General features: G+C 35.1%; 2 protein-coding genes across 4 annotated transcripts in view; one reads left to right on the forward strand and one right to left on the reverse strand.

Moving 5' to 3' along the window:
• Positions 1-24,557, forward strand: part of LOC118733882 (protein vav) — a 386,101-nt gene that overhangs the window by 73,041 nt on the left and 288,503 nt on the right. For 2 of the 3 annotated variants that reach the window (XM_036463507.1, XM_036463508.1), the window contains 10 exons: positions 7,075-7,174; positions 7,379-7,546; positions 7,606-7,809; positions 7,936-8,055; positions 8,141-8,257; positions 8,327-8,712; positions 8,795-9,040; positions 9,176-9,307; positions 9,374-9,526; positions 9,614-9,782. In XM_036463507.1, the coding sequence (XP_036319400.1) occupies positions 7,075-7,174; positions 7,379-7,546; positions 7,606-7,809; positions 7,936-8,055; positions 8,141-8,257; positions 8,327-8,712; positions 8,795-9,040; positions 9,176-9,307; positions 9,374-9,526; positions 9,614-9,782 (1,795 nt within the window). Of the gene's footprint in view, positions 1-7,074; positions 7,175-7,378; positions 7,547-7,605; positions 7,810-7,935; positions 8,056-8,140; positions 8,258-8,326; positions 8,713-8,794; positions 9,041-9,175; positions 9,308-9,373; positions 9,527-9,613; positions 9,783-11,776; positions 13,139-24,557 lie in introns of those variants that run through there. The other variant, XM_036463512.1, reaches the window with a different exon arrangement.
• On the reverse strand, positions 2,950-4,644 carry LOC118733884. The gene is made up of 4 exons (XM_036463516.1): positions 4,428-4,644; positions 4,260-4,353; positions 4,107-4,200; positions 2,950-3,982 (listed from the first exon to the last, which is right to left on the reverse strand). Exons 1-4 carry the CDS (start codon positions 4,468-4,470, stop codon positions 3,041-3,043), a joined length of 1,173 nt encoding a protein of 390 aa, XP_036319409.1. The 5' UTR covers positions 4,471-4,644; the 3' UTR covers positions 2,950-3,040.

Raw genomic sequence — 24,557 nt, forward strand, 5'->3', positions numbered from 1 at the left:
CACAATAGCCCAACTTCGCTCTGCCTACTGCAGCAGGTTGAACTCATACCTGAGCAGACTAGATGCAGATGTGCGTAATGAGTGCCCGGCATGCGGAGAGACACCCCATTACTTCAAATATCTCTTCGCATGCCCACAAACCCTACACAGCAACTCTTCTGTCCCTGTGGACCGACCCTATAGGAGCTGCACGCTTCTTGCGTCTTCCGCTAGTTGACCTTGACGACAACGACTAAGATACTGGCCAATCTAGGCAGGGTTGTTAAAGCCGCTACAACAACGGCTTACACTTACATAGGTATATGTAGTTTGAGAGCCTATTCTAGTCCCAACATATGATTCAGGCAATGTTTAAATTAATACGAGGACGACTTGTATTTGTTAATTTAACATTTTTATAATAGGCATACACTCAAACATAAGAAAATACGGCATAAGTAAAGAATATCCACCGTTTCGATAGAGAAAAACGAGGAATGGGGTTTAATAGAGTTTTAAGTGCTGAGCACACATATACAAATTTTATATTGCAGAAATTTTTTCCAAAAAACGCCTTATTAACATAGCTCACAAATATATTTTCTGAAATGTATATTTGATTTTCTTTTGTTTGATGTAAGGCATATGAGGCATTTCATGTCACCGCGGCCACCTTTCTTTAAAGTGCTGTATCTTGGAAACCTTTTAACGAAACTTAATGATAAAAAATGTATTTCTTTCGTCTTATTATGGGCTTTAATTGTACATTTTTTACATTAATGTGCAACGTGTACAAAAAAAAATATGTAAACATTTTTCTTTTTGTTTTTTTTTTATTTTAGCATTTTTAACAATTTTTATTTTTGGATAAAAACATTGTCTATAATGTCAACTTTAAGTACCCAAATGGGCGTAATGGGCTACTTATGCGTATGGGTTCGTCTAACGCTCGAGCATTATGATAAATAGACATTGAAATTTTATGAAATTGTATATTTTTGAAAGAGCCTACACAGAAAGGTGTTCTGTGCAAAAGGTGTTCAGCCCCTCTTCTTCGGCAACAAAGAAAGGAGTATTCTACTTAGTGAGAGTTATAATCCCTAAGCGCGGCCGCATGCCGCCTACGCAGAAAGATGATTTCTGCAAAAGGTGTTCAGTCCCTCTTTTTTTATCAAACACAGAAAGAAGAATTCTACTCCCTAAATTCTTTGCAAAAGGTGGTGTGCAATTTATGGCATATGTCTTATTGTCTGGATTATGTTATACACCCTCTGAAATAGTATGAATGGCATAGTCGGATAAGCATTGAAAAGTTTATGAAAACAAATTTTATATAAAATTTACTAGCGGTACCCCGGTGTGCTTCTCTACACCAAATATTGAAAAATCCTGGAATTTTTCTATATGGAATTTTTTATTTTTTACTATATTGCAGCCATGTTTATACTTGACTTAATTTATCCGAAGAAAAAATAAACACAGCACATCATAGCAACAATTGGTCACTATGTTTTCGATTTTTCATATCTGCTGTTGTACTATATACGTGGTTCATGTGACAGACATAAACAGTCATATATCATGAACCGCTGGACCGAATTCGAACACACTTCACATAACACATCTGCATGATAGTCCGAATATACCGTTTAAATTTGGTAGAATTCGTGCACTAATTTTTTTATTTAAGATGGGAGGTGCCACGCCCCATTTTTCATTACCGCACATTTTTTCTCCATGAGTGTGGAATTATTTCATATGTCTCTATACCAATTTCCAGTAATCTACCACAAATATTTCAAGAGATATACCAGATGAAAATTTTTGTTAGTATGGATAGTGCTACGCCCCCTTTTCCGAATTCGGGGAAACTTAACACAAACCATCTGCATAATGGCCCGACTATACCGTATAAATTTGGTTGAAATCTTGCACTTATTTTTTATATATAAGATGGGAGGTGCCACGCCCTCTTTTCCAATACCGCCCATTTTTCTCCATGAGTATGGAATTATTTGATATATCTCTATACCAATTTCCGGTACTCTACCACAAATATTTCAAGTGATATACAACATAAAAATTTTAGTTAGTATGGGAGGTGCCACACCCCCTTTTACGAATTAGGGCAAACTTCACATAAACCATCTGCATGATAGCGTGAATATGCCGTATAAATTTGGTTGAATTCGGTAAAGCCGTTCTCAATTTATAAGCTAATTCACAAATTTTTATATATAAAATAGAGGCGCCACGCCCCCTTTTCCGAATTCAAGCAAACTTCACATAAACTATCTGCATGATAGCCCGAATATGCCGCATAAATTTGGTTGAATTCGGTGAAGCCCTTCTTAAGTTATATGGTCACACCAAAAACGTTCACTTATTTTCATATTTTAGTTAGTATGGGTGGTGCCACGCCCCCTTTTCCGAATTCGGGCAAACTTCGCATAAACCATCTGCATGATAGATCGAATATGCCACATAAAATTGGTTGAATTCGGTGAAGCCGTTCTCAAGTTATGAGGTCACACCAAAAACGTGCACTTATTTTTATATATAAGATTTGCACCGAGAACTTGGGTATAGACATACGCATATCAAACGAAAGGGAAATTAATTTTCTTTATACCAAAAGTACGACAACAGTGTCCTAATAAGGCTAGTTTTGAAGAAAAAGCAGTTTAAATGGAACTTTTTCATATATTTTTTATATAAACAAATTTTTATCAGAAATTAGAAACGCAAGGTACAAGAAATGCACACCAAAAGAAAGGTGTATTAATTTTTCTTAACTTTTACAAACGCTTTACTAGTTTTTGAGATATTACGGTTTTTCAACAGCGAATTTCGAAATTTGACCTTCGCCATCTCGCTTAGTTTTAATTTCTGCAAGTAAATTTGAGTTCCGTTATAATCAGCCCAAACAGCTCTATCGACTCCCATTTTTAGTTTTTTTCTAGCTACTTGTTTCGAAAATACTATTATATTCTTCAAACGTTATAATCCCTTTCTCAACAGCATAATCCATTGATGAATACTACTCGTTCTTCCTTTCTATTCACATTTTCTTTGACTGGTGTTCTTGTCGTATATCTTTGTTTAATTCCTCATTAGTTTCATCTGCTACGGCGGTGGTACATTGCATTTGTTCCGTATCGGTTGAGGATTCGTTCTCCTCATCAGCACTATCATTGTCATCCTCGCTTTTGAACAGTTGATTTACCAACGTACCAGTTTGCATTGCTGCGCCCATTATAGGACTTATATTGATATTTGGATACTCTGCATTTACTATCTGTCCAAATACATTTAGAATTGCATCGAAACGTTTCTCCAGACGGCGATTAAAGCGTCGCTTATGTCGATAGTAACGATCTCTTTCACTAAGTTGCCGTTTTGTTACGCGACTTTGACAATTCCTAAGGCGGCTACCAGATGTGCTGGGCATTTGGTGCATATTTGTATCAATATAAGTTTGTTGTTGTACTTGCTCTGCAGTCTTCTCTGTATCGGTTTGTGGTTCCATTTTCATTTCCACAATTTGTTCACCTGCTACATGCAATCTTACTTGTTCCATACCTTCAGTTACACCATTGCAAGTGATAGGCTGTTCTACGAACATGGATTCTTGTGTATCATTGCTTACATCAGCGAAATAATTCAATGGCATGGCATTTTTCTTTGTATAAAAATCATGATCAGTATTTGGTTGCATCTTAAGCTCGATGGCGTCATTTGAGTTGTTCAAATCATCATTTGTATCGGTACTGAATGCGTCAAGACCATCTGCGGAGGAATTTGAACTATGATTGCCTTGTAAATCCTCACGTGCTGATGACGGCAATGGTAGTCGTATAGTTATTGGTAGCGCATACGAATGCAAATTTGTGGTTTTGTGTGACATAAAGCGGTGTATTGGTTCGAAAAATTCCCATTCCTGCGTGATTTTTTCTATTTCTTCATCTTGGGATCCGTTCGGTATGATATCCAGACGATTTTGCTGCAGGAGAAGAATATACATACATACATATATATATATATATATATACAAGTAAAAAAGCACGTTTGTATGCTAATCAGAATAGTGTTAACACTAAGAATTCAGAATTCTTAATCCTAGGTACCTTGTATTGCTTGTATTTGTTAACCATATTCGACCATTGCTTTCGCACAAAAAACACATTGTAGTCATCCAACTTGGCCAAACTCACAATTTTCCTAGACATAATAAAAAAAGTTTATGTGCTATGTACAAACCTAGGTCAGTCGCTACTTACTTCCAAGGCGCAACGCTAGCGGTTGGCATGTTCGTGAAAAGCCCATCATGACCGATGCGAGCTTCAACAAGTTGCCGCTTCTGATCAGTAGACCCTGCAAAAGTACATTTCGGAATTCGTGAAATTATAAATTATGTACACTTTACAATTGGTGATTTTTCAGCTCACATTTTTTCGCCACTTTTCGTTTCGCATAGGAGTGTAATTCCATCGTCAACTAATGCAGCATTACATTCTTATTACATCTATAGTTGCAGTTTATCCAAACTTAATTGTTTATTGTTATAATTTTATTTTTGTATGATTTTCATGGAATCTGCGATGCACTTTTCTATCAAATGTGGAATTTCGAGAACTTAGCTGTCAGAATCGTTAGCAAAGATAATCCGCATGCATTTTTTTGACATTACGTTTTGGAGGCATATTTGCATAACAGGGTCGCTTCTGCTGGTAAAGAACGTAAAAACGCTCAGCTGGGATTGAGAACTTATATGGATACATACATAACGTCGTTAAATTGCAAAACCGCGTATCGTTCTGCAAAATCGCGCAACTGACATTTGCTGCCAAAAATTCGATTTGCTCACACAAGCTCTTAGCTCAATCCTTATCCATTCGTCCTGAAATATACTAGCCATACTCTAGAAAATAATTTATGCAACCTCACTTACGCGGTTTTGCATTATCTTGATACGCGCTTTTGTACTTTAAGTGATATGTTTGTACATACGGTCTCTGTTCATTTGTTTACTGAGATTAGCAGCGCCCCTGGTTTGCGTACGAGGTGCGATAGGAAGACACGCAGTCAGAAAACAGTTGTTGGCAGTTGTGCTTTGCTGGGAAAAATACAGAGTGGTCGAAAATACCAAATATATTAAAAAGGTTTACATATATACAAAAACCGCAATATTAACTTCCTGTTCGTTAAGTAAAACTGAAGCTATAGAATATAGAAAACTACGTAGAAATCAAGGCAAATTGCACCAGCAGGTGAATGTAACCTAAGGATATTTGTTCTGGAGGAATAGACAAGTAGCCTGCCGATCTTTCAAATGTAGTCGTAAAAAGATACATAGCAGAAAGGACTGTGGTATGTATTTAGTTTACAATCGCAGTTGCTAAGTAGAAGTATATACTCTTGGTCGTTGTAATCATGTCTGTTACACTTAAACTCGACGTCGCCGCGGCGACAATACCCAGAGGTTCCCGTGACAGTCGGGTCTACGTAACCGGAACGGCCCAGATTCATATCTGGCTCACTATCGCTACAGCATCATTCCCCAAAAACCCGTAGAGAAATTAGTATGCTGTTACAACAACAATATCCAGAAGAGTCATCTGTTATTCCAGCTCCGACTTTCCGCCTTTTACACGTACATATGTGCTCTGCGGTAACTGCATCCCTTTAGCCATCGAATCATCATGTGTGGATTTTTGTCCTCGTCGATAAGCCCAAAATGGTGGTTTCCACTAAAGCAAGATGTTTTAAACTTTTTCTTTTTATGCAACTATTTCCTGCCAAGAAATATTTTTTTTAACACTTCATTTATTTTTTAAAATTATACTTCGTGTATAAGTTCTACGTAGTATGTATGTACATACAGTCAGTCAATAAAGTTTAGGTACAGCGAATTTTTTACAATACCGGCAACTATTTTTTAAATATTTTATTGTTCGTTTTATTTTTTATAAAAATATGGTCAATTCTGTAACAAAAACCCAAAAAATCAGAGTTCCAAACCTTGTGGAAAATTAAAGAAACTTCTGCAAATTTTCATCCAAATATTGCGCTTTTTATTTACACACTTTAGAAAAAAGTTCAGTACGCAGTTTTTTAGCCCACTAAATTTTAGTATAACAAAGTGCAAGTTTGAGGTAGCTAGGACTTACCATAGATTTATAGGAATTTAATCATTAACCGTTCCGGTGATTACGATTAAGTAATTTTAATCGTCAATCGTTATTAACATTTTAATCGTTAATTTTTAATCCTTAGGGAGGGAAAAAACTTCTAATAGCCACTAGCTTCAAGTATTTCGCAAAATTTGAATGCAACATTTTGCCTGTTTAAAGCAAAGTAAAACTCCATACGAATCAGCGGGATTCGATCTTTACTAAAATATTTCGTACTATTTTGGCCTTATCAGAACTTCGGTGCTTTTTTGCACTAAGAAAATTTTGCTTTCATTAAATATAAACGATAGTAAATAAAACATGTACCTTTATCCGTTTCGAAACAATTCATTTTAAATTGCTCTAGCCTCCTGTATCAAAATATGAGTTTTCATAAAAAGTGGACTTAGCAACTTTTCACTCTAAGCTAGCGATATACGATAATACGAGCTAATTAAAACCTCCCGCTAAATTAATTTGCAGTGTGTTACAGTAGTTTAGCTTAATTTATTGAACCAATTTGGGATAATTTGTTTTCTCATAGAGCTTATCACAAAAAAAAAACACTTATGTACTGATTTATTTTGGAACGAATTTCCGGCATCCCTTGTCACGGAACGAAATTCGTTTCAAAATAAATCATGTTACCACCCTGTCGGAAAAATCAACCAACACCAACACACTTATTTACTATTTGTTTTTGCTAAAAAAGAATTAGCTGTTAATTTTGTATATAAAAATGTTCAGTTAAATTATTTTTTTTTAATTTAGAAACTTAAGCGTATATTTATGAATTAAGCATTAGTTTTGGTTATAGTTTTAATTTTTGTTTTTGTTTTTTCTTGTGGTTTTTACAAAATTGGATTGGTGCCTTTAATTTTCTTGGTTTGACGCTAAAATTTGACGAATTGATGAACTACAGCACCACCGACAATAATGCATGCCACAATGATCATATCAATACCAAAGAGGAGGAAGTCTATCAAGACTTGTGTGCCTTACAAAGGAACAGTAGAAGTCAGGTATACATTTTACGTTGCTTTTACGTTTACTTGATTATTATTTAGTTTTCAAAATTCATAATTCATACATATAAATACATACATTCTATTTTTTTTATAACTTATACTATGTTGCATGATTTTTGTGCATTGCCTGCATGAATTTGTAGGAAAATGTAAGAAAAACTCTGAATTTCCTAATATACTTTTCTAAATCGCACTTAGATCTCTTCGGCGACCAGTTTTGAGCAACGCGACTATGTCATACGTGAACTGATCGATACCGAATCGAATTATTTGGATGTGCTTAATGCGTTAAAGACGAAATTTATGGCGCCACTTGAACGTTACCTGAATCCAGAGGAAATCAAACAAATATTTCCGCGCATACGCGTTAGTTACAATATTTTATTTTCCTATATTTTTAATTTTTTTAATTTTTGGAATTACAGGAACTTGCTGATATACACACAAGGTTCCTCGAAAAACTACGTGAATCTCTTTTGCCAAATACCAAACTGAAAATGAGTCAGGTGTTTTTGGAATTTCGCGAACCATTCCTGCTCTATGGAGATTACTGTTCGTGTCTGTTGGGTGCCATAGATGTGCTTGCTGATGTATGCAAGAAGAACCAGATTATCGAACAGCTTGTACAGGTCAGTTTTGTGTTTCAGTAAAAGTTAATGGTAATGTTTCCTTAAACTGAAAAAGGCCATAAAAACTGTCAATAAACTTTAAAAATTTGTATAAATTTCTTTGATTTTAATATTTTTATTTTCTAGCAATGCGAACGAGAATATAATGTGGGCAAATTGCAACTGCGTGATATTTTATCCGTACCTATGCAGCGAATTCTAAAATACCATTTACTGTTAGATAAGCTAGTCAAAGAAACCTCACCGGTACGTAAATTTAATAGTTTAAAAGTTATTACTTTTACTGTACGTACAGGAGCAGCTTACCAACTTCATAATCTCATGTTTATAGGTGCACGAGGATTATCGGGCGCTGGAGCGTGCCAAAGAAGCAATGATCGATGTGTCACAATATATTAACGAAGTAAAACGTGATTCGGACCACTTAGTAATTATACAGAAAGTTAAAGTAAGTGCGTATGCGGTAATCGTGAAGATCACATTTCATTTCACATTTGTTTCAATTTCCGCGCTACAGGACAGCATAATCGACCTGCATCTGCTACCAAATGGCAGTAATGATCTGCTACAATATGGTCGCCTGCTACTGGATGGTGAATTACACATAAAAGCGCATGAAGATCAGAAGACGAAGTTACGTTACGCATTCGTTTTCGATAAAATATTGATTTTAGTGAAGCCGCTACATACTAAAATGGGCGATATGCAGTATACATACCGTGACTCGCACTACCTCTCCGATTATCGGGTGGAACAAAGTCATACGCGGCGTACCTTAGGGCGGGATACACGCTTCAAGTGCCAATTGCTGTTGGCGCGTAAGTCTGCCAAAACCGCTTTCACACTTTATTTGAAATCGGAACCCGAGCGGGATAAGTGGCGCAAAGCGCTCACTGAAGCAATGTAAGTTGGGTGTATATTTATATATGTTTTAGGTAAATTTATTAGTTTTGTTTTATCTTATGTTTTTTTTTTGGTGCTAAAGGGAAAACTTAGACCCACCTGGTTGTCGCAATACTGATCATAAAATGGAAATTTATACATTTGATGCACCTACAACATGTAGGCATTGTTCGAAATTTTTAAAAGGGCGCATACATCAGGGTTACCGCTGCAAGGTTTGCGAAATTGCCGTGCACAAAGGTTGCATATCGTCGACGGGTCGCTGCAAACAAAATCCGCTTAGTATTCCGCCACCAGTCTGCGATCGGCAACTTTCAGAGTTTAATTGGTAAGCAATTGTTAAAAATGCATTCACTCATTTAAGCACTGGAGGTGTGAGTGGCTTATGCCACTATCAAAATAAACGGCTCACATATGTGCATATGTATGTATGTATATTCAATATATTTTGACTCTTTTTCAGGTTTGTGGGCACAATGGATCGTGATACGGCTGCTTCCCGTCTTGAAAATCGTCGTGTAGGTACTTATTTGCTGCGCGTGCGCCCTCAAGGTGCATCCAATCCACACGAGACTATGTATGCGCTGAGTTTGAAGTGAGTGTTGCTAAATTACAAAAATTTCGATTCATTTTCAATATATTTCCAATTCTTACCTTTCAGAACCGATGATCATGTTATTAAACATATGAAAATTAATCAAGAGCCCGATGGCGATACAGTACTCTACTGCCTTTCATCGAGACGTCATTTTAAAACTATTGTCGAACTAGTTTCGTACTATGAACGCAACGATTTGGGCGAAAATTTTGCAGGGTGAGTGGATCAACATTTTATACCACACATAATGAAAAAAGTCTGGATCCATATCTTATACATACTCCCTTCTCTATCTCGTTTTAGTCTTAATCAATCGCTGCAGTGGCCCTTCCGCGAAGTAATAGCTACTGCCATTTATGATTTTGAGCCCAAAGGCAGCAATCAATTGCAGCTTAAGACTGGCTGTCAAGTGCTGGTCATTGGTAAAGATGGTGATAGTAAAGGTTGGTGGCGTGGAAAAATTGGTGATACGGTAAGTGTTTACACTAATTTTTATCTTAATATATAGAGTGGGAAAAATTTTTTGAATATTTTATATGCAATTTTTTAATTACACAATAGAAAATGGTCAGACTTACTGATATGTACATGTAGATGTACAAACAAATTAACATTAGCTTATTCAGGAATTTGTAAATGTTTTGGTATACATTTTGTTGCAATAATAGTAAGATGGGTATAAGTAACTTAACCTTACTTCTTAGGCGATGATTTAAAGTGTTTATTTTTCATAAATTTTTATTATCTTCGTTTTGTGAGTATATTGGTTTAATTAGCCTGTACATATGAGCTAAAAGCCCTTCCAAAAGGCCTTCTTGAGAGTCAAAAGGCCTTCCACTCTGCATTCCTTTCTCTTTTCTTATGTGTAAGGATTGGCAAAAATTGAAGGCCTTCTCATAATGCTTCTTCCTTAATTCATAAAATTCATACTTTTTAAGGTATTTATTTAAGTTTCATATTACACATGTTTTTTTAAGCAAGGTTCTGAAAATAACTTAGAATTTAAGGGTTTGAGAAAATCTTGAAAAAGCTTGTAAAAAAGGAATGAAGGCAATTATGACACCACCAAATGTTTTCTTAAATATGTACAGTTCTTATAGGAAATGAATCTAAACGTGCAAAGTAAGCCAAGAGTTTAGTTGTATGTTGTTCAATAGGAGGAATTCAGTGCTTACAATTAGCAGGAAGTACCATTTACATTTGCTCTGTGAACGAGACATGAAGTCAATCCATTTTGCAGAAGTAGAATAGTATAAGAAAAAATATTACTGCAATTTCTTCTCAAAGATCAATCATCTCAGTTTTTTCTGCGTTTTGTAAACGTACGTTTTGATAATGATTTTTAGTTCTCAGCTAATATGAATGCACTACGCTCAGTTTATGCCAATCTAAAGACCAGCGTAAGCATGCCTTACCGTTTCTATTTCTAGGGCACCTCAATTATAAGCTTATCTCCAGCAGCATCTCTCTGTTGCGTTCTATGGCGTTTTTCGCCACATTCATTCTTCTTTCCTCTATCGGTTCATACGCAGATAACTACTCTAATAAAAGCTACTGTAGCCGAAATTGAAAAGCTGTGCGAACTGGTAAACACCTACCGCTTTTAACTGTACGTAATCTAAAAATTTTTTGCCAATTGTTACGGCCAATTTTTTCCCACATTTCAAACGTGGACCGAATAGTCGGTGAAATTTATGATATAAAGTGTCCTAGCTGCAATTTTAAAAAGCCTCCGGAAAACAAACGGGCGTTTTATTTTCCCTAAAGTAAGTATAAATATTTGATCATAATTTTATTTATGTGGTGATACGTAGAAATAGAAACTGCACTCTTCACCGTGAAAATTATAAAAAAAATGCGAAAAATCTGGAGTATGACACAATACAACTTTTTAATCTACATACATACATTAAAGATCTTTCATAGGAAAGATCAGTACTTAGACTTAAAGCAATTTACCATTGAAAGCAAATCAATTAAATATAAAAATTCTACCCTTTATCGTTAAAATTCGTATCAAAAGGTTTTTTGAAACTACATTACGAAATTTGAGCGTATTTTAACCCCAAAAAACAGAAGCAATATCATATACTTAGCCTCAAACCTATTTTGTGTCGAAATCACAGTTTTTCGTAGAACAGTCAACGTACTTTGAGTACCGATAAGTGAAAAATTTTTGGTGCCAGAGAAGGTTTAAGGAACTTAATTTTCATCTGTAACATACTAAGCGGAAATTTATTAAAAAATTTGTCGCAATCATTTAAGGTATAATAAGAAATTTATTATTTATAAAAAAAAAGAGTGATGCCAATTATAGTTTGACTTATTTAGGCAACAAACCATTAACTTAACCACTAGCAAAGGAAAACTCCAATGACAAAATAAGCTACTACTAATGTCTTCGAAACTCGTCACTCCCCATATTACTTTACACAATTTTGCTTAACTCTTATAAATGCCTTTTAGGTCGGCTACTTTCCCAAAGAGTACGTTCATGAGCATCCGCCGATTAGCGATGAACTTTGATATTACAATTATGTAATTTATGTTGCGAACTCACTGGACCAACATTCAATTGCATCGGATATTTCAAGTTTAGTGGATGATGATCTGGAGAGTAATGCCAGAGCTAGAGCGCTAGCGCCAACAGCTGAGCAAGAGTCGCTCTTCTCTGGCGAAGATTCTTAAGTGAATAAGAAAGAGGAGGGAAAAATACGAATTTGCGGCTGTAAATGGAGCGCCTCAAATAAAAAACGCAAATACATATATGAATCAATTGAAATTGCGTGTGTAACAAACCCACTAAGAATAGCATAATAACCTTAATAATTGTGCCAATAGCTTTTTTATACAATTTTAATTGCTTATTTTATATGTATTTATGTACGTAATATTGTATATTGTATTTATGTATGTATTTAGATATGTTTTAACAAATATTTGTTAAACGTTTTATCAATTGCATTATTATGTAGTTTTAGGATGGTACCTAAGCATGCTTTTAATTTAGATTTAAGTGTCAAATGTGTGTGACTATATGTTCAACTAGTTTATATGACTTAGGTTTTTATATAATTTTAACTAGTTTTATACAAAATATACATATGGACATAAATGTATTTGAAATATGTATGCAAAAAAGTTACAAGCGAATGTTTAGAAGTATAACAAATTATGCATGTCAAAGGGCCAGTTATTACTACATATAAGCCGTATGCAACAAGAAAATAAGCTTTAAAATGTTACATAACTTTATATATATGTATGTATATGTAGGCAACGATTTATTAAATATGTAGTTATAAATATATACTATATATATCTTACAGTGTGCGCAGTGTAAATGCGCACTAAGAAAATTCGAAACTTATGTGGAATATATACAAAATAGTACATGGATAATATTCCCAAAGGTATTAATGCAAACCAACCGCAACATTTATTTTTTAACCAATATTCGTATGAAAATTTCCAATTATGCGCAACTAGGGCAGGTTTCCCCTGTTCAAAAATGCATCAATGCAAATTGATGGAAATGTCCAACTTGTGCAACCACGGTTAAATCCCGAATAGGAATTTAGTTGCGCTATTGGAAATCCATCTTCATACACTGTAGTTTGATGCTTTATACGTTTAGGAATACGTCCGTAAATATTTCAAAAAGCTTTTAATATTGAAATTGTTAAGTAAAAGTGCACAACATATAATACAATATTTTAATGGCTGTGCACTACCCTATATAACCGAAGATCTATTTACAAACAAAATAATTACATAAGCATATACGCTATGTATAAAATATATACATACTTATTCAGTGGAAAAGCACATACATACATAAATATTCATGTTTTAAGGCCAATATGCAGTTCTCAAGAAAACGGTCAAGAAAAAATTTGCCATTATTTCGTGTGTGTGTGTCCAAGGAATTTTGACATTTTTTGATACTTCACAGCCTGTTGCCTCACCCTTTTATCAAGAAATAATGGAACGGGCATATATTTCTGTTGCAAACATGGTTTCCCTTGTGCTCTTTTTCACAAAAAACTTTACAAAACCGTAGTAGTAAGCGTAGCAAATTACTTAAAAACTGCATACTGTCTTAAAGAAATTTGCCACAAGAAAATTTCTTAGCCATTTCTTTTACGTAATTTTATATGGAGTTTTTGCTTTTCTTGAGAACTGCATACTGGCATACGAATATTTTTAAAATACAAACTAAATGCATATAACCGATTCAAATCTGAAAGAGGAAACAGTGTAGTGTATGGACTATAGAAAACATATTGAAGTTTAATGAATTTTGAATGAAAATATATATCTAAGTGTATTAATGCAAAATTGAGCCTGACCTAAGAGTGCAACTCGCAAAATTTAGACAGCAGGGAAATATTTAAATCACATTTGAAACATACTTTTACATATACATACAAATTATCAAACATATACAAATTTATAAGATACATATTTTAAAACCAATAACAGTGGCACTTGATATGTATGCATAAGTGCAATATAAATATGTTCTACTTAAACCGAGTCTATGATACAAAAATTTAATGATCCGTAGTTATAGACTAATGTCGAGTTTCCACCAGGCATTGAAATTGCACAAAATGTATGCCAATTAAAATATGCTATGTGGAAACAGACATAATGACTATTTATATGAACGTAATGACCAGGTTATTTTTTAATGCTCAACGCTGTAATTACAAATTTTGTCATTTAATGCCTAGTGGAAATTCGGCATAAGTAAGAATCAAAATTATCCAAAATCGATTAGACCGGTACGCTTAGATTTTGAAGAGCTGTCGTGTGTCATAAGTAAGGCCAGTTAGTAATAGATGTTTTTTTTGCACTCTGAAGAAATGACAGGAGACCCTATAGTCTCTAAAATTTAGGTTGCTCCCCCAGGTATGTTGTATTCATAGTAAGGCAACTGCAACTCCAGTTTAATTCCAACGTTGCTCCACAAATACACCTTGGTTTTACCGTATTGGCCAATACTGCATGTACAAGCTTCTGCTATGCTTGACTTGAGTGTTGTGTCGACAAAATTTCTACGAGCTTGTGCTCTGCTTTCTTCTCGACACTTACACTAGGAGACACATGAAAGTGTACACGTTGTTCTAATATAATATTCACAACTATTTTTGTGAACAGTTTCTTGCATTAATTATTTATGAAAAAATAGCTCATTCCATAATATAAACCATATAAATCAAAGTTTCACACTTTATATAAAGTTCACATAAGGTCAAAGATTTTCAACAAATTGTTTTTTTAACTTTTTATTCGGATTTTCTAGAGTATGCAGTTTTTGGCTCTGGTTTGCCTGCGCACGAACTGCATGCGTAATCGATGAAGTATTTCCAATCATTTTATTATCGTAGAAGTGTTCGTTGAATTTCCGCATTTATCAAATCTAAAGAAACTGGTTTACTGGGTTTTTTTTTCATCCAGCATTTTAAGAATTTCATTACGAAAAACTGCATCTTTTTTAGATTGTAGGCCGCTTAAAAATATTAAGCATTTCAGGTTATCACTGCTGCATTTATCTAGCAGAGATTTTTCACACTGTCGATTAACTCTTGCTATGTAGAATGTGTAGTCTTCCAAACCATTTTTTACTGTTTGAAAGCATTTATAACGAGTGCCGAAGAGCGATTGTTTTTCTCCAAACATGGATGTTAGCTTACTTACTGTGGCGTTGAAATCAATTTCGTTTGGTTTGGCCGGCAATATTATATGTGCATACTGCTGGTAAACTGCGGAACTGAGCTTACGTAGCAAAAGCCTAGTTTTATCTGAGTTGTTTAGCATCTTCTTCGAATATGTCTTGATACCTTGTATACCAAGTTTCGAACGTATTGCCTTCTTCAGGTGCATGCACAAATTTTTTAATTTGTTTTGATAGAATGTCCATCAGCTGCTCTCGGTTGAAACCATTGTGTGAGGGGGCTGCTGCAATAACTGGGCGATTCATGTTAAATTGAGAAACTATGTTCTGAAGAAGCTCTTATACGTAGCTTTTTGCAGGGACCGAACATAACAGTTATTGATGAAAACTGTCATGGAAAAATTCACTATGAAGGAAATGTTCTAGAACTAAGTGATACATACCAATCGATTTCTTTTTTCCAGCGAGACTCAAATTTGAAAATAAATTTTTATTTGCAATTTTTATGCAAAATTAAAAAAAATAACAATTCCTTTTGATTTTTTTATTATAAATCCAAAATAACAATTATTTTTGAATTGTATATTATATGGCTTAGATAACAGTTATTGAAGAGTTTTATTTATAAAAGTCATCAATAAAAATCAGTCAGTGACTTTTACTTTTAAAAGTCATCAATATAAATCAGTCACCGACTTTTATTTTTTAAATCATTGGTGTAAAAGTCATTAACATTTTTCGCAGCTAAAAAGGTGTTGGGAAACAAAAGTTTACAACAACTTATTGAAATGACTTTTATAAGTGTGATTTAAAAAATAAAAGTCAGTGACTGATTTTTATTTATGACTTTTAGGAATAAAAGTTTTCGATAACTGTTATCTAAGTCATATAATTTAAAAATTAAAAATAACTGTCATTTGCAGATTATTTATATAAAAATCAAAAATAATTGTTATTTTCGATTTATAAAATAAAAGTCCGAAATAACGGTTATTTAAAGAGTAATTAAATAAAAGTCAAAAATAATAGTTAAAGAGCGACTTTTTTAATAATTTACACAATTTACAAAACATGAATGCTGATTTAATATGAACGTTGAGGTTTGGTGATTTTTATAAGTTGTTTGTTAAATGTGTGGCTTGAAGGTATTGATGTTAAAGCTGACGAATGTGATGAATGTTAAAGCTTTACTTTAAGAACTTTGATGAATGTTGGACGAATGTATGTATAAATTATGATGCAGGGGAGTGTTTCCAAATTGTATTTATTGCGCGATTGTCGGCTGCTGTCCAAATTGCTTCTGATTTTTCGGTGCACGCAAATATCTTCCATACGTAGCAAACAAATGACAGCTAGTGATGTGCAGGATAATGGTGCATGAATTGTTAACTACAGGAAAGCTGGATTTTAAATTATTAAAGAAGCGACAGCATGTAGTCATCAGTTTGACCACAACGGCATCTTGGATTAGTTACAGCTTTGATTTTGAATAGATATGCTTGGTCATACGTGTGTCCTGTAAGTGTCTTGATGTCAGACGGGGAAAGCGAAAGCTTTCTAACCCAAGTATGATTCCTTCTAACAGCAAAGATTTTTGCAAAGAGATTCGGTTTGGAGCGAGAGTAGCTCAGAAATTCTGAGTACCACTGATCGTAGATTTCATTTTTAATCTGCTTTAAGGCTTAAAAAGATTGATTCTATCTTTAATGCAAGAGTTGATTAGTTTGAGTAGGACGGTTATAAGTGCTATGGGTCTGAAATTATGGTAGTCATTAAGATTGCAATTTTTTTTGGGGAATGGGGACAATTTTGATAATTCTCCAGTGATCTGATATTTGGTTGGATAGAAAAATGTCATTGAGAGAGGTTTTTAGGTTAGCAAGGGTAACGTCCGGGAGAGCCTTGAGCATTTTTTAGGTGATCATATCGTGTCCAGCGGCTGAATCCTTTTTTTCCAAAGCTGATTTGATGTCGTCAAAAGAGAGCGAAAGGTTGGAATTGATTTCCACAGATTGGTTAATCTCTAAGTAATTTTGGTGGTTTGGTACTTGACTATTTAGCGTGTCTAACAACTCCTGGTCATTATCCTGGTTCCATTCCTCATTTCTAGCTTGGACATAATCGCCTCTTAACGTCCCGACAAAACGCCATGTGCCTTTTGACATGCCACTGGTAAGTGAATCAATTTTGCTTTTGATATCCTCCTTTGTTGCGAGCTTAACTTCCTTCTGCCATAGTTTTTGCTGCGTTATTAGTGACTCGAAGTTCACAAGAAGTTGGATAGTAGGATATGCTGAGCAAGATTCTTTCCTCTGTGCGAATCCATGCCGTCGCCCCAGATCGTGGCCCTGGCGTTAAAGCCGCCAAGTAGAAAAAACATTTCCCGTGTTACTCAAGGAAGTTTAAAATTCTGGTGAGTTCTATATTGAAGTCATGAATGCTTATGATGGGGGTAAAGTGTGATTTGCAAATGGTAATGTTGGTGGTCAGATTCGTTGTTTTTATAATTAAGACATCATGGTCAGAATTGAAAGTAATTCTTTTGTATTTGATGCTACATTTGATGGAGATTCTTTGTGTAATTTTAATCAGTTGGGACATGAGTCTCTCCATTTCGGAGATAATGCCTTTCTGATACGAGGGGGAATTTATTGCTGGCGTGTGAGTGCTACCTCTAGTCTTTCTAACTAATGCATTCGAGTGGGAGTTTGAAGGTCTTGGTGGGGAATATTTGGTTATGGTGCTAAATTTACGCTTTGTAAAGGATCTATTTATGTTTGTATCTTTGTTCACTACAGTTTCCGTGTTATCGCTTAGGGCTGGAAAGTTTGCAACATCATTTTCTAAGATGTCAAAACGGTTGTTTGATTTGGGTAGTAGATGTCAAGGACCTCTTTTCTTGTACATTTTTTTTTATCGCTTTGATGCGATTGACGGACTCCTCCTTTTCTCAGTGAGGGCATGAAGACTTGTCTTTGGCGATATGTCCCCTCCTGCCACAGAGAATACATTCATTGGTTTTTCAAATTTCACTATTGCATTAATTTTTCCCGCATTTTAGACACCTTATTTTCGACTTGCAACCGAGCTTGGTGTGCCCCAAGCGGCTGCAGTTATAACATTGACGAAGGGGTGGGATGTAAAAGTCAACAGGTAGTCGAGTGTAGTTGCAGATAATTTCTTTGGGAATATCATTACCAGCAAAGCCGATTTTTAGTGTTGTTGTGGGAATAAACGACCCAGAAGTGGGGTCCTTGCGGGAAAAGCGATGCACAGACATAATGGGTATGGTATATTTAGGCTCAGCAACGATTTCATTGTCATGGAAGCAAGTGGGGACACCCCTCACTCCCCCCTAAATCTCTAGAGCTGTTTTAGGTATAAAGGGTTTTAAGCCTCTTTTTTTTGATTTTATCGTCCATCAAAAAGGTGTTTGCAGCATATACATTTTTGAAAATAACTATATATAAAGTGCAGCCCACCGTCTTTATAAAATCAATGTCCTTAAACCTGAGGTCTTTTATTTGACTGAAGAGAGTCAATCCTGTAGTGAACTTTTCGTTTTTCATATTGAAGCACTCGACAAGTCGACTCATCTACCAACACAAAAATTTCTCCTCAAAAATTTGGCTGGTAAACAGTAGAAATAGTTTCTTTTCGTGCGCGATTATCGCGACATTCGCCGTTGGTTGAGAAAGCAGGGTCGCATTTCCCGCCCATTTGTATACTTTGACATGACACTTTACCGCCAATTTCAGCGTTATCACAAACCATGGAGTCGCTAGAATCATTAGTAAAATCACCCATTCCCTCAGTCATCCTTAAGAGGCCTCCATGCTTGGAGAGCTCATAAAAAAACCGTCACCTGTACATTATCCGTAACTTTTAGCTTTTTAGTCGCAGCTGAGTCCGCATCGGTGACTCCAGTTATCACCGGCTGCGGAGTCCATGCCATTTTCTTAAGTTTGCCAAGTGCCGCAAGCGGCAGCTTGTGCTTTCTTTTTCTTTTTTAGTGGCACTATGAGGAGAGTGTTGACATTGGCTTTAGTTTTCCTTTAATCGACATAACTTGAATTGTATCTACTCTATTTTATCTTTGAATTGCTGAAATATTTTTAATCGTTGGTCTGAATTGTTAACTTTTGGGTATTTTTTATCATTTCTGTTATCAGTCTTTCAAACTGCGTTACGATGTTCTTATGGTATAAAAGCGAATTTTGGTTTGCACTCGTTTTGGCTTATGTTTTTTGTCTGTAATCGTCTTTCAAGTCCCTTTGGAAAAATTTTTGTATTTTCATTTTGTAAAATTCCTATTCACGTATTCTGTTGTGTCTAGAGATATGTTCTCTTTGCTAATAGATAGAAAGTTGTCCTCTTCTTTGGCTAGTATATCAAATCGATTTGATTTTTTCGCAAAATATATGTGTGTACTAGACTCTTTCCTTAGCAATTTTTTGACAGTCTTGATGTGAATCACCGACATTTCTTTTTCCCAGTGTGAGCAGCTGTTTGTTTTTCATTATTTTTTGTCACAATCAGTTTTGCCGCATTCTGGGCATCTTTTTTTTATTTACACCCAAATTTAGTGTGCCCTAGTCTGCCAGAATTTCGCACATTGCCTCAGGGGAGGTATGCATATGTCTAGATTACGTTTCGTGTAATCGAAAATTATTTCCTTTGATACTTCGTTGCTTGAGATACCTATTTTTTGATAGTTGAGGTGGTATGAACGCAGCACTAGCAGGGTCTTTCCGTTTCAACTGCATAACAGAAACTATTGTGGCTGCTGATTTAGCATTTTTTAGTATTATCAGAGATAGCCGAAATAATAAAACACGTAACTTTAAGGACTAAAGTTGAATATAAATTTAATGAAAATTGAATATTAGAATAATGAAGTTTGATTTTAAACAATTAAAATGAATGTCAAGTTGCGAGATGCCGACTGCACACCGCCGTAGCTAATTCCTGACTGCTGACGTTCTCTCGGTCGCTCGCGTTCTCTGGTCGACCGTCATTCAATACTAGGATTGCCAATTGTCGTTGAAAGTATGTTATAGTCATTGAAGCATATTGGCTTCAATCTCCTCTTTTTTTATTCTATTGACCAGCAGAAAACTATTGGCTGCATAAATATTTTTAAAAGTATCTTTATAAAGAGACTACCCTAAGGCATAAATCAAGTATAAATTTTGCACTTTAAAATTATCTTTAATCTGGCTGAAGGGCGTTAAGCCAAAGAGAAGTTGTTCATTCTTGCTCGCCTGACATTTCGACGAGTCTTCTAGTATAAAGATTTGGCATTTAAAAATTGTCGGATTGGCGGGTATTTGACCAGAATTGCTGATTCTGGCTTGCCATCTTAACTTTTTCAGCTATATTAAAATCTATAGTTATTTTTTCCTTCCATTTTCCTTCTCTATCGTCAGCCTCCATGTCGCTGGGTACTTAAGACATTTCACTAATTATGCTTCTACAAATTTTTTTCAATCCGTCGCTTGAAAGTTTATAAAATCCTGTCATATCGTCATTGTTTAAAATTCTGGGTTTTTTTGGCATTCCAATGTCTACATCGGCTTTAATGAACAGTTGAAAAACTAAGCTCAAGAGGGGTTGGAGAAACCAGCCCTTAGTGTTTTTACCAAGCTTTAAAATTTTTATAGACATAAAATTTGCGCTGAACGCAATGAAATGGTACTCGTTGGTTAGATTTGTTAAAAATAATTGGAGGATGTTGATCTCTATTCCATTTTTACTGAAGAGCAAGTTTGTGTAAGATTTGGTTTACGCATATTTCTGCCGATCTGTTTTTCCTATATGCGAAAGTCGTAAGGGTCAGCAAATTATTTGATTCAATCTAGGTATATAATCTGGCTTTAATGCAACTGTTATTTATTTTTAGCAGTACAGAAATTAATGAAGTTTTGGAAGTCACTAAGATCTTTGTTTATTTTTGGAATGGGAACGATTAGTATCGCCTTCCAGAGGATTGGAATTTGATTTGATAAAAAGCCGTCATTCAGGGCTTAATGTTTTGTCGGGTAACGCTTTCAACATTTTCTGTAGATTCTGGATGCTGAACCTTTCTTTACTTTTGAGCAATCCTTCATGCGTTAAAATAAGCCTTGTGTCCAGTTCGGCTTTTGCGTTGGTGGTAAGCAGGTCGTTTGTGTGGGGACTTGTTATTCTAGCAGAATTAAAGGCTTGGTTATTCTCACCGTTCCATCCCTGCTCTGACTGTAGTCGCCCCATAGCGCTTTAACGAACTGCCAAGGGTTCTTGCCTATTCCCGAGCTAATACCATCTATTTGGTTGCTGCAATTTTCGTTTTTGGCTTTTTAACCGCAGTTTACCAGTTTTTCCTCATTGTTATCATATTCTCAAAATTGTCGGGGTTTGGTATTATTTTGGTTTTTTTGAAACCAATTTTAATGAATTTGAACATGATATCGACATGTTCATTCCACCATGGCGTGGGCGTTCCGTTTCATCTAGTGGTGAATATGGAAACAACATATATTCTATTATATTATTATTATATTCTGAAACTCACCTAAATTAGGCTCGCATTTTATTTAATTTAAAGATTGAAACAGTTGTTTCCTAGCAACAAAGGTGTTGGCACTCATGGATACTCTATTCGGTTCTATGGTGATGGGGTAGTGGTGCTTTCCACCGACCGGTTGTAAGGGAAGTTGCTGTTTGAAAAAGGAATATCCAATATCGAGCCGATGCTGACGCGAATGTCTCTTTGCAAGGTGAAGTCGCCATTCTTTAAAGTCAGACAATTTGATTGCAGGATGGCCCTTTGCAGATGTTTGTCCATGGGTGAGTCATGGGTATGCCTCAAGGGACGTTATGATTCTAAGGACTTCATCACCTAACTCATTGATGATAAGATTGGGAGGAAAGTAAGCATTACAAACAGTTATATAATATAAAATAAATTTTTTTTTTAACTTATGTTTCTGTGGAGAGCTATGACGGCTCTCGCACAACCATCACCACACATTCCTTGAACACGTGGAAGTTCATAAGTTTGCTGTGCGATGAACTAGAGGTTCACAATTATTGCATTGCCTGAGCGGTGATATAAAAATCAATACTTAGTTTTGCATACTCGAATATAACTTGCTTAGGTATTTCATCGCCTGTAAAGCCTACTTTGAGTATAGTTGTTGAAAGAAAGGGGGTCTTTACGTGTAAAGCGCCTAACTGATCTTATTGGGATATTGGATTTAGCTTCTTTCAAAAATTCTTCTTCCTTAAACTTCAAAGCCAGTCATAGGGACTAAAGGTCTTAGGCCTATATTAGTAAGCCTATCGTCTAATAGAAAGTTATTTGCAGAGCAAGTATTTATAAATGTGGCTATATATGTAATGTCCTACATAATGCTTGGCTGCATCTGCTGTTTGTGATGGTGTGTTAGTAGTATAAGAGTTTTCCTTAGCGTTATTGTTGCTGGTTTTGCTTTTTGGGCTGTATGCAGTAATTGTCAAATATGCATTTCTTTTGCTTGCGCTTTGCATCTCCCACTTAACTACCGTTTTGTATGTAAACAATAATTAATTTATTTTTATACAACTTAACTTTACTGTCGAGTAAAGTTATAAAAAAATATATTTTTTAGTGCTCTATGAGCACGTCTTATCTTTATTGAGCCAAAATTTGAACTAATTCTAGTTGGCAATCGAATTCTTAACCTAAGCTTGGAGTTGGATGTTGTCACATGCAACCACCATGTGCCTAGTTGGTTTCTCACGGTTACGGAATTTGTGCTATATGATATCCAAGTTTGATAGACGTTAACTTACACACAATGTCTTATTGTTTATTTAGGTATTTTTCGCGATCACGGTTTGATTTGTTATACTGCTGAGGGCAGATCGCGACGACACAAAACTCCAATAATAGTTTAGTGTGTCCTTCGATGGTTAAGTATTAGGTGATGCCCCAGCGATACTATCGATAGTGCCAGGGGAGGGGGGATTAGGGATATTATTTGCCAGAGACGCCGATCTTGATGGTTGTTTTGGGGGCTAGCGTATTGTTCTCATTATCCCTTTGCGTGATGCTATAGACAGCATTAGCCATAATTTCTGCTTCTCTTTGGCATAACACGCATAGCTTTATATTCAATAAGAAGTTGTCAGCTGCTGAGGAGTTTTTAAAAGTAATTTCGTACAGGCTTTTGCCTGTTACCTGAATAAACTCAATGTCCTTGTATATCAGGTGTTTTATATTATGAAAAAGTGTTTATCCGTTTTCTACTCTGACCTTGTTAAAATCGCTGCATTGCGACGTGTCTACAAGAACTATGAAGATACCTGAGACATTAGATGTTTGCGTAAGGGTGTAAGTTGCTTTTTGAAGATACTGTACTGACATTTTATATTCGCCAATAGACGCAGTTAGCGGTTCTTGGGTGCCCGTTGAACTATCGTAAGCTGCGGCCACATGCCATTGTTACATATATCCTCGCACATAACCTGAATTTTCCCCATTAGACCTTCACTGAACAAACCTTGATAGTTTTTGCCTTTTAAAAGTTCAACAATGTTGTCTTGAGTGTCATTCTTGACAACACAGAAATCGAAAAAATTTATTTATGATGACTTTTACAATCATGCACAGTATATTTCACTTACGTTTTTTTTATAAAATTTTATTATTTAAACCCAGGAAAATAACAATCGAAACGTTCTCCGTCAACAAATTTGCAACTTAGAAAGATAGATATAGGCCCCTATTATGAGTTGCATTCGATTTTCGACTGTGGTTGAAAGCTGAGAAGCTTTGTTTACAATCGAGCAAACTAAATAGTGTGCTTATACATATTTATGTAAATTTGTTCTAATTAAAATGAAGTAAAAAAGAAAGCAAGTTTATAAAAACGTGGTAAAATGATGAGTACGAGTTCTGGTTCAACGATTCGTCAGAGTATGAGAGCTTAGTAAACTGGCCAGGAGTAGCTAATGTTTAAGAGAGTTTAAGTTTATTAGTCTTTCGAATGTATTTTGATATAAAATATATTTAAAAAATTTGTCTACAGATTCATTAAAAAGTTCCGACCATCTAAAGAGGCGTTTGTGAGCCAAATCTATTTAAAATATTTTAAAACTATCAACAGCGCTACGATTTTGTTTTCAGAGATCGTACCAACAGAGTATTGGGATTTTCTTTCACAAGTAAAACCAGCCTGTTAGAACTGCATGCAATTAATAAAAATTGTTTAAAATTAGTGTCTAGCCGCCAAAATGTAAGAAAACATACAGTTGTCCACAAAATAATAGGAGTGGGATATTTTAACCTGTTTTGGCTATTTGTCTTTAGTTTATTTAATGTTTCGTATTTTTTTGTAAAAGCCTAGCTGGTAATACAACAAACACCATATAAATTTACATTTTCAAGTTTGTACAAAAATTATAAAAATTCTGCAAATTTTACGTGTGTCAAGTTAGCACTACACTTTTCGAAATTGGAAAAGTTAGCTACGGCATTAATTGTAGTGTTTTTGTTGTAAATTTGTTGTGGAAAGAAAAAATTTGTAGCTCTCGTTTTTT

The sequence above is a fragment of the Rhagoletis pomonella genome, unplaced genomic scaffold, assembly GCF_013731165.1.
Source record: "Rhagoletis pomonella isolate Grant_MI unplaced genomic scaffold, Rhpom_1.0 Rhpom_scaffold_00002, whole genome shotgun sequence".
NCBI lineage: Eukaryota > Metazoa > Arthropoda > Insecta > Diptera > Tephritidae > Rhagoletis > Rhagoletis pomonella.